The following is a 10,640-nucleotide window of genomic DNA, read 5'->3' as shown; positions in this document are numbered from 1 at the left end:
ATAAAAATTACAAAACTTGTCATGGAAACACATCTTTAGAAAGACAGTGGGGGGTAATGGTGAGCAGCAAAAGCAGCAGCAACATGGAAGAAAAGCTGGTTCTGTAGGAGGCAAAGTCCCAGAGACCGGCGCGAACCTGGGCTGTGCGGGGAAAGGGCGGGCAGTGACCATCAGAGAGGCAGGGAGGCTTCCCAGACGAGGCCAGGCTGACAGTGGCTGGCAGTGGGTGGAGGGGAATGCAGGCCTCATGCAGCACCCCTGGCAGGGCCTACAGGCCACATGGCAGTGATCCACAGAACTATCATTAGAAGTTCCTCTGTCCATTGTACACCAGCTGAAGAGCCCAGTGAGCAGAAATTCAAGCTGCCAACCTGAGCATAGGTGTGAAATGTGCCAGGGAAAGCCACGAAACACAGATGTGCAAGGCATAGGCAAGGTGCTTCTCCTCTATCATCTACACAATAGCCAAGGCAAAGGCAAGACCACTTTGGAGTGTACAGGAAATACCTTCAAATGTTCATTGAATGGAAAAATGGAAAGATGACCAAAGGCTGCTGGGTGGATGCTTGACTACATTCTGAGGTAGTCTAACCCTGGCTTGCACAGGTAGCTGGGAATGAACACAAAAAAAAAAAAGAAAAAAAAAGAAAAAAGAAAAAAGAAAGGAGAGGAGAGGAGAGGAGAGGAGAGGAGAGGAGAGGAGAGGAGAGGAGAGGAGAGGAGAGGAGAGGAGAGGAGAGGAGAGGAGAGGAGAGGAGAGGAGAGGAGAGGAGAGGAGAGGAGAAGAGAAGAGAAGAGAAGAGAAGAGAAGAGAAGAGAAGAGAAGAGAAGAGAAGAGAAGAGAAGAGAAGAGAAGAGAAGAGAAGAGAAGAGAAGAGAAGAGAAGAGAAGAGGAGGGCAGAAAAGTCGCCATAGACAACAGGAAAATATACCACAGTAGCCACGCAGACAACCAAAAGGGAGCCTGGACTCAGGGGTTGCTTATGGCAAGGCCCTAATGTACTCTGGGCACAGACAGCCTTGACTCTGCTTGCTGTTTTACAGCAGTGTGTCAAGAGATGTGGGATCCACAGAGGGATTTCCTAACCTGGAGCAGGGGCACTCCAAGCTGCCAATCTTAAATGCCTACTCCCCTGCTACAGTGGTTATGAGCCCAGGAGCCTGGCTTGGGGCAGAGAAGTCCCAGCACTCCTTTCAACTACCTCCCACCATACTGGACATGTGTGGTGTCTGTGGAGCAGTGTTGCTGTTAGACCTCAACTTGGAAAACTAGAGGTCCCTGCAAGAGGAGCACTCTGACCCTATGCCACCTCTAACTGGGCAATAGTGACAACGGACAGCAAAGGTGGCTGTCCCTTTTTAACACTAATTCACATTATATTTCTCTTCTGCACCAGCCAGCATTCAGAAGTTTAAGAGAGGATGGAATGGTCTGAAGGTCTGGGAGGCAACAGATGTGTAAAACACATTAGTGCTTTCTCTGCTTCCCACATTTCTGGGCCCGCTTTCTAGGGCGGAGCTCACCAAAGTCTTCCACGTCATTTTCATACTCTTCCTCCTGAACAGTACCTAGTGAGGAAGCAAAACAGCAAAATCCAAGTGAAAAGGCAGTTTCCTGTTCTACCACAGCTTAACATCCTGCTACACCTGATTTCTCTGCAATCATTGTTTTAAGTTAAAGAAATGAAGCTTCCTGCCAGGGTGGTAGGGAATGGAACTTTCTGTTGAGTACTGTCCTTGGGAGTTACTGTGCTAAGTCTGCACAACAACTGAACATCTATGACAATTCATACGCAACTAGCACAAGCCTGTAATAATGGCCTTCATCTGACAGAGAAAGTCTATCACTGAGAGTCTGGCAGATACTCCTGACATCATTGGTAAATCCACCTGATACTCACCTGGAACCCAGTAGTACTAAGAATCACAGGAGCCAAGGTGTCACCTGTCCTAGAGATCAGGCCTTACCTTCATCTTTTAAGCGGAGCTCTGTCTTCTTCAGCCACTCCTGTGCGTTCTTGACTGACAGGGTCAGAATTTTGACCTGCCGAGTCATCACCTCCTCTGCTACAGAAACCAAACAACAAATGCTCTAAGCAAAGAAATGGCTTCAGGCACTAGAGCATCAAGCACTAGGCCAAGATCACGACATCCCAAAGCTTCCTTCTGCCACCACAAGCACAAGGTACTTTAAATGATAGCCCAGTGCCACAGCTGTGGGTCTGCCAATTGCCAAAAGCAAAGCTTTCTGGAAACTTCTATTCAAAAGATCATCAAGCCGGAACCTGGGAAAGTGTCTGGATTACAGAATATTTTCAGTGTAATTTTGTTAACGTTATGCTTAGTTTACAATGCTGGTAAGAAATGGCCAATAAAGAAGCAAGGGGAAAACCTGATTGTAAGAGCAGATGAGAGCACTCACCACTAAAGTGAGTCAGGGGCCATCCTAAGAAGAGATCTATATACTCTCAGTTCCTACCTTAGGGCTCAGCATCTTGTTGGTGCTCAAGGAATCACTGAATGAATAACAAAAAGGCACCTCAAAGAGTTTTCTCACAACTTTAAAATTTCTGCCTGTATCTTCTCGATAGCATTAGCTAACAAACTAGTTTCTCATCTGTAGCACCCAGAGAAACCATCATCACTCACAATAATCACAAATATTTAACTGGCGATAGTCTCAACAATGAGATATTGCTGGGATCTGTGAACAGCCTTTTCTTGTCTTTCTGCTAATACTAACATCCCACCCTACCTAAGTCAGTTGTAACTGAGCCTCTTAGGTACAAGCTCACCAGTGCCTGGACCAGTCCCCCTCTGGCTCTCACCTTCAGCCCAGGCCTTCCGCCTGTAGAGCTCCTCCACCAGATCTGAAACCCTCCTAATGTGCTCCTGCACCTTCCTCTGCAGCATGTGGCTCTGCTCCTTGGAGCCCAGGTGACTACGGATCCAGACGCTCTGCTCAATGCCCTGCACCACCACTTTGCCTTCTTCAATGATGGGGTCTACCTTTTCATGGAAAAAATCCAAGTATTTCTGGTAGGCTGCTTGCTGCCTCCGGTGGCCTTCCAGGCGAATGTGCTGCTCATAAGACTCACTGATTCTCTCTCGGCATTCCCTCCCTTCCAGTTCAGCCCTGGAAATCATCACAGCCTCTGTGGCTGCTCCCTCAAATGCTTTGCCAGGACTAAAGTAGCTTTCGGGGCTGCGGGTAAACTTCACTCCACACAGGTCGCACTGGGTCCTGTCTACATCGGCCCTTTTGAAGTTCCCAGGTCTGACCTCCCTATCCTCTCTGCTGTGCTCTGTCTGGATCCACCTCCTCCAGCGGATGCACAGAGACACCACTAGGCAGGCTCTGCGCAGCTTGCGCTGGATCAAGGCCTTTCGCTGCTTCTGGGAAAGGATGGCAGCCAGAAAATTATCTCGGTCTTCCTGGGCCAACTCATCTAATTCATGAGTCTCATCTTCACCAAAATCCCACTCTGAGTCAGCAAACTGGTCCATGGGGCCCGTACAGAGCAGGCGGTTCAGTCTGACCTCCTCATGGCAGAGGCCACGGACCACAGTGCCTTTGGTATGCACACTGTCCCACCGCCAGTGGCAATCCACCAGGTACTCTTCGTCTCGTTCGAAGAGCAGGTCCTGCAGCGCCTCAGCCACAGACTTCACACTGGCTGCCACCAGCACCCGCTGCACCACCTTCAGCAGCCTCTTGGGCACCTGGTCTGGCCAGTCCATGCTCATCAGCTGCAGCCTTGTCTGGATCTCCCGGAAGTGGCGGAACAGAAGCGGCTTGCAGAAGGGCTGCAGGACTTCCTCAGCATTCACCAGCATCACCAAACACAATACCAGTGTCCGCTCTGCCTCCCCCGATATCACATAGTCTATCTCGCTGAAGGAGTCAAGCAGGACATTGAAGTTCATATTCTCGTAGCCACACAGCACCTTGACAAGGTAGGACAGGTGGAACCGGAAGTCCCGGATAGCTCTGGTCACATCCTTTGGCTTGTACTCTTGGATGATGGAGAACACCTCCCCAGATTCCCGGTCCTTCTTGCCGTACAGAAACTCCCAGAAGTGCAAGAGTGCGATGTAGCTCTTGGGGAGGCACAGGACAGCATTCTTCCAGAGGCGGGTCAGTACCACCCCACAGTGCACAAACTGCAGTTCCAGCAGCACCACTGTATTGATAATGCTGGGGACCAGCGGCGCTTTGCACCTCTTGATGAGAACATTCATGAAGCGGAAGAAGAGCCTCTTGTAGTCTCCAGGGTTCCTGCAAACATAGAGCTGGTCCATGGAACTCTCCAGCAGCCGGATGAAGCACAGATAGGACTTCTCCACGTTCTCATCTTCCCTGTTGGGCACCAACATGCCAAACTTCCCTTCTATGCCTTTCACTCTGCTGCCTCGACCCCTGCCTCTGTCCTCTCTGTCAGACTCGAGCACTTTCAGCTCCCGGTTGTAACTGTCCTCCTCCTGTTGGAGCAGCTTCTCAAACTCCTCTGGGTAGCTGGAGGACAGAAGGAAGGCCTGCATGGCACTCAGCCACAGGTCTGTGGACTCCCTGCGACTGTGTGCACTCTCTTTCTGAAACAGGTCATGGATGTACTCTTTCAAGGCATACCGGAAGGAGCGAAAGGACTTGTAATTTGGCTTGAGGATTTCTTTACAGGCCATGGGGTTTTCTGACAGCACTCTCTGGTGGAAATGCCTAGGGAAGAGGAGGTTTAGGAAGGATTTGCAAAGGCCATATGTATCTGGAGACAAAATATAATCCATTTCTTCAAGATCTTCAGCTAAGACATTAGGGAACACTTTTTTGGCCTCCAGAAGCAACCCGTTGATTGCAACCAGGTGCATTTTTGACTGAACCATGCACTTGGCCTCACAGCGCCTGAGGGGCCTATGGAAATCTTCACACTGCTCATCCTCACATTTCAAACCCACAATAAATCTCATGCAGATTCCTGGGTAGGCCTTCCCGAGCAGGACCTGTGTGATCTGACACAGTCTGCCCAAAAGGTGCTTATTCAGGGCTAATTTCACTTGATCAGTCACTATTAAGAAATGATCCTTTGTTTTCTTCTCACTCAAGGTCAAATCCAGGTCTAAAATTATTCTTAATATGGGCCCAGGGTCATTCTGGGCTATCTGGCAATATTTGGCATCCACCTGAAAAATTCCAAAGAACTCAAAGCAAGATTTGACCATTTCCTTCTCAGCATTGTTGGTCACGTTTTTAAGGGCCCTGACCAGATTGAGAAGGACTTCCAAGCCCCCAGGAGCCAGTGCCAGGACCTTCTGATACTCAGACTCACACAGGCTGGCTGCTTCATAGAGAGCTTCTACCATTCCAGCTGAGTGGTTGAGCATGTCAAACTTGATGAAGGCATCTCTAAGCTTCTGAAAGTCTCTCAGGATAATCCCTAGCAGGAACTGGGCCTCTGCGATGCCAGCCAGCTGGTTGGTTTGATAGCAGAGATCGAGTGCTTCTCTCAGAATAGCCTTTGTGTGTTCTATGTCAGAATCTCTGGCCACATTGAAGCGGGCAACCCCCAGGAGGCATGAGGCCTGAAAATCCTTGTTGGCAGTGAGCCTGGCAGCCTCCAGAAGGCAGCCATGTTGCTTCATCAATAGGGCAGCCTCTTCCCTCCGGCCCTCCCTGTTGAGCAATTCTGCCGCTTCTGCTAGGCATTTCCGTGACTTAAGGAACACCAGCTGGTCCTCTACGTCGAGCTTGGAGAGGACGGCCATCATTTCCTTGCTCTTATTTGCACTCAGGTACTTTGCAGCAGCTTCCAGGTAAAACTGACTGGCAGAATAGGAGAGCTTGGGGATGGGAAAGGTCTTGTTCTTCAGCATTTCTTCATACCTGTAAAGACAGAGAGCACACATGCCAGCCTGCTGTCACCAAAGTAGGAAAGTCCCCCAAACCAATACAAAGCTCCTTAAATAGGGCCCCATGAGCAATACTGGTGAAAAGACCTAAACCTGTCTGCCATTCAGACATTTCTGGAAATGCTTCATTGTCCAGGCAAAATTTATGCATACTGGAAAGTCAAAACATAACAATACTTTGGGTACTGAGCTTTGGCAAACATGACTGTGATTTTGAAAAGGGACACACTGGTGGCTGCAGCCGTCTTTGTTTTTATCTGGCTTACAGTTCTTCTCTTTTGCTAGGTATGTATGTGACTGGAATCATGTTACACAAATAACAGATAAAGCTCTCACTCCACTGACTAGAGTCAGTATATCCTATTAAAACACACCGGGACACATCCTTCATCTACAGCCATCTCTGTGATGATGGGTCAGAGCTCAAGAGGCTGAGAGGCAGGGTCACTCTCAAGGAGCTCTGAGACTGCACTGAAGCGTCCTCTCAACTGAGAGAGAATGACGTGGTCAGGCCACTTCAGAATCAGCAGAGTAACTACCATGGCAAGCCATCCCCTGGAAGAGGGAGAAGAAGGCAGGCAGATGCAAGAGAATAAAACCACCTACTTTTCCACTGCAATAGCAGCTTCCTCAAAAAGCTCCTCTTGGCAGTACATTCTGAGTGCAAGATCAAATTCCTGAATCTGCTCAAAGCATCTGAAAGCATCTTGGAAGCACTGGCTTCGCTTATAGAAATAGGCAGCGTCTCTTATCTAGAACAGTAAAATGTTACTTTTATTTAAAGTATTCTAATTTCTTTAATCTTTAAAACAGTAATACATAAATAATAAACATGATTATATGTCTATTTCTTAGAATCCAGTTAGAGTGACTATAGTATAGATAATATAAAAACAAATTCCGTTTAAAATAAAGGAACAAGCTAAATCCCAACGTCATATCTTATACAAAGATAAGGTACAGGTGGACTACAGATGTAAAGACAGAAGCTAGAGAGATGGCTCAGCAGTTTACAGCCCTTACTTGTCTTGCAAATTCAATTCCCAGCACCTACATGGCAGTTCATAACCATCTTTACCTCCAGTCCCAGGGAATCCAATATCCTTTTCCAGCCTTCTCAATAAACATTCAGTAAACATACATACGTGCAGCCAAAACACTCATAAACATAAAAAAATGAAAAGGCTTAAAGGTTTAGATATGAAAACTATTGAAGAAAAATATATGAAGATATCTGTGTAAGTAAAAATGTTTCCAACAAAAGCTAAAGATAAAAATCTTAGGGGAAAAGCTGATGAATTTTATGACTTCAAAGCTGTTCAAAAGTATCATGAAATAAAGCTAAGAAAAAAACAGTTTTAAGAACTTTGAATGAAGTTCAGTGATAGAGCACTTGCTTAAAATTTGTGTGAGGCCTTGGGTTCGATTCCTAGCATTGGAAATGAAGGAAAAGAGGGAGGAGAGGGAGGAGGCAAGGGAGACAAGAACTGTAGCACTGTCCAACAACTCTGTGAGAGCAGATGTATTTCACTATTGTGGGATCCTATCTGCTGGCCACTAGCTAAATCTGAATAGCAACCTTGATATATGGGGTACTGTAACCTAAAAACTGAATTTTAAATTTTATTTAATTTTAACTAATCTTAAGTAGCCACATCTGACTAGAAGCTGCCATATAAGAATTGTAAGTCTAGAACATAAAAGGAATTCCTGTAACCACAAAGTAAAGACTTTTTAAACTGCATAATTTTAAAAAGGCAGGCTCCATCTGTAATTTACAGTGGGGATGTGACCAGCTGACGTGAAGCTGCCCAGCTTCGGTGACAGTCAGAGGAGTACAAATTAGATCCCCAGTGAGCAAGCAACATCTATGAGCTTGAAAAAGTTGAATCTATTAAACACTGCCAAGGACACAGGGAATGCAGAATCTTTACACGAATAGTGGCATGGCCATTCTGAACAGGAAGGTGATCATTCATACCTAGTAAAATGAGGTAACAGTATCCCAAGACCCCAGGGCAGCAGGCCACTCATAGCGACACAACACAAATGTGTCCAGCAAGACTGAGTCACGCTACACCAGCGTTGTATGTGGCAGCCAGGCCTTAGTGGGCAGCCTGGACTTTGCTCACTGGAAAACTGGGGTAGTAAAACATAGATCACTCACTCTGAAATGTTACTGTGGTGGAGACACAGCCAGAGCTTAACACAAGCGAAACGATGGGAGAGCAACAGCACAGAACAAGGTGGCACTTAGACAAGCTTACAACACGTGTACAAAAGACACCACTGTGTAATCTTTAGCAGGGTGAGAAGGTGAAGCTGAAGCAAGGTTAAGAGACAAGGTATAACCCGCTCCTTTCCCATGGCAGAGACTGGGAGGCCAAAGGGGGAAGCGATAGGCAAACCTGTATCTTGTAGCCTCTTATTAGGGTTCAGGATGGTAGCAGCGAAGATGGCAGGGCAGACTAAAGACATTGAAGAGCCTAGGAACGATCTCACTTCCTAGAAGGTAGGATGCCTGTTCCCAATAAATGCCTACTCTATCCCATCTGCCCCATCTCATGCAAGTCATACCCATAACAACCATGGAGCCAGGACTGCAGCATTGGGAGGGCCTGATCCCCTTCTCAAACACTGACCTGGGGCCCACACCTTGAACTTCTCAGAAGGTCTCATTCCCCATCCCCAACTCTGACTTCAATTCCCAGGGTACACTAGAGATCCTAGACACACCGACACAAAAATCCGAGTTCCAAATGGAGGGTAGGAAATCTGGGGAGATGACTCAACAGCTCACAGCCCCATGCTTTCTATCACAGTTTTTCCAACTCCCAGACCATTTTACATTCCTACTTGACCACAACTGGTATACTGACAAGGAATAGCTGGGCTGGGGAGCTGGCACGGTAGTTAAAGTACCTATACAAGCCTGAGGACCAGAGTTCTGATCACCAGAACCCAATCAAATGTCTGGCGAGAGGAGTGGCTTCAAAGTGAAGACAGGGAATCCCCCAAAACAAGCTAGCTGGCAAGACTGGCCATACCCGTGAGCTCTGGGTTGGATTCGCTGACCTTGCCTCAGTGAGTAAAGGTGAAAGAGGAATGGAAGATGATTCCCAACATCAGCTTTGGGTGCACACAAACACACATACACATACACCAATGGAAAAAGAAACAGAGAAACTGCTGAGACTATGACGGCCACTTGGAGTCATAGCAGTGTGATGCAGCTGTGAACAATCTCTAACTTATTTTTTTTCTCCTGTTTTAACCCTGCCACAAACAATCATTCCACTGCCAGCTTGTGGCCCACTGCCAGCTTGCCAACCTCTGAGAAGCTATGTCCAGACTAGAGGCTCTGCCCAACAGAGCTCTGAGCAATAATACCATTTTTGGTTTTTTGGTTGTTTGTTTTTTCTCTCTTTTTTTTGGGGGGGGTGGGTTCCAGACAGGGTTTCTCTGTATAGTCCTGGCTGTCCTGGAACTCACTCTGTAGACCAGGCTAGCCTTGAACTCAAAAATCCGCCTGCCTTTGTCTCCCAAGTGCTGGGATTAAAGGCGTGTGCCACCACTACCCAGCTAATGATTCCATTTTGTAATGATGAGCATTCACACATGACTGGTGACACTGGGGTCAAACTTTTAACTTTATTTCCTCTTAACTAATTTTATATCAAGTAGTTGCCCATGGCTGCTGGATTAGACAGTGATGATCTAGATAATTACTATGAACACACGCACACATACACAAAAACTCCCTGTAAACACCAGGCTACTTACTCAAGCTGACTACAGACTATGAACATATGCAAAGAGAAAGCAAAAATATCCTAACATCCATCTGGCTTGGGTCTGCAACTTGGCCTCCCTGTGGCTGACTTCAGGCCTTGAATAATAACCCAGATGTGGATGAATACAGACACGCACCCCCTCTCTCATGAGCAAGTGGAAAAAGAACAATCACAGATCACAGGACCAGTCTCTTCTTCCTGGCACAAGCAGAGGCTGAGCACCACCCCATTTGCCCAGATGAAGCCCCATTCTTCAAGCAGTGCCCTTGGGTGGGGCCATACCTTTCCCAGCCTCTCACACAACTGGGCAGAGAGCTGGAACTCCTTAGCGTAGCTCAAACACTTAAGAGATAGCTTTGGTTCATTGCACTCCAAGTAAGTCTTAGCCAGTTCCAAATATTGCAGCTCCTTCTCCCTGGGGAAAAGAAACCAGAATTGTCATGAAATGTGGCTAGTATATTCAACCTGCTGCTCTCGTCAGAGAGCATCTGAACCAATCCTGAGACACTTACTTGGGGCTGAATTTCTTGGATTTCATATTCAGGGCAGTGTAGTGGGCCAGGGCCAGCTTCTCCTTCTCTAATGCATCTCCTTTCTGGTAACACTTAGCTGCCACCTAGAACAGGTCAAAGGTTTGATTCCCAGCAAGGTAACAGAGTTAATAGAACTGAGTTAATACATGCATTGTGTTCCTATGAACAGAGCTCTGTGCCTGGCCCAGCCCAATCTGACAGGGAAAGCAGGAAGGTGCAGGTAATTTAAAGAGACACATCTCCAAAGACAGCCCAGCTGTGGGACCAGCTAACTCAACCCAAAGGTTTCATTAGGAAATAGCCAGTAGCCATGAAAAGGTGGATACAACATGTATCTATAGGTCACCACAACACCAACTTTGTTTAATCTTCCAATAGCCACACGCAGGGGATGTACCCTCCTCATTGT

At 47.1% G+C, this 10,640-nt stretch overlaps 1 protein-coding gene across 2 annotated transcripts in view; it reads right to left on the bottom strand.

The window, feature by feature from the left end:
• Positions 1–794: 794 nt before the first annotated feature.
• The window catches only part of Trank1 (tetratricopeptide repeat and ankyrin repeat containing 1), an 83,479-nt gene continuing 73,633 nt past the window's right edge, over positions 795–10,640 (bottom strand). For both annotated transcript variants that reach the window (XM_029481802.2, XM_021172715.3), the window contains exons 17-22: positions 10,211–10,314; positions 9,981–10,113; positions 6,511–6,656; positions 2,829–5,878; positions 1,969–2,067; positions 795–1,569 (exon numbers count right to left, since the gene is read on the bottom strand). In XM_029481802.2, coding sequence (XP_029337662.1) covers positions 1,469–1,569; positions 1,969–2,067; positions 2,829–5,878; positions 6,511–6,656; positions 9,981–10,113; positions 10,211–10,314 — 3,633 coding nt within the window. In that variant the 3' untranslated portion in view covers positions 795–1,468. The remainder of the gene's footprint in view (positions 1,570–1,968; positions 2,068–2,828; positions 5,879–6,510; positions 6,657–9,980; positions 10,114–10,210; positions 10,315–10,640) is intronic.

Source organism: Mus caroli, unplaced genomic scaffold (genome assembly GCF_978045245.1).
Source record: "Mus caroli unplaced genomic scaffold, Mus_caroli_1 scaffold_11, whole genome shotgun sequence".
NCBI classification, from domain to species: domain Eukaryota; kingdom Metazoa; phylum Chordata; class Mammalia; order Rodentia; family Muridae; genus Mus; species Mus caroli.
The sequence above is the reverse complement of the archived record's forward strand: the minus strand, read 5'-3'. Positions and strand labels throughout refer to the sequence as shown.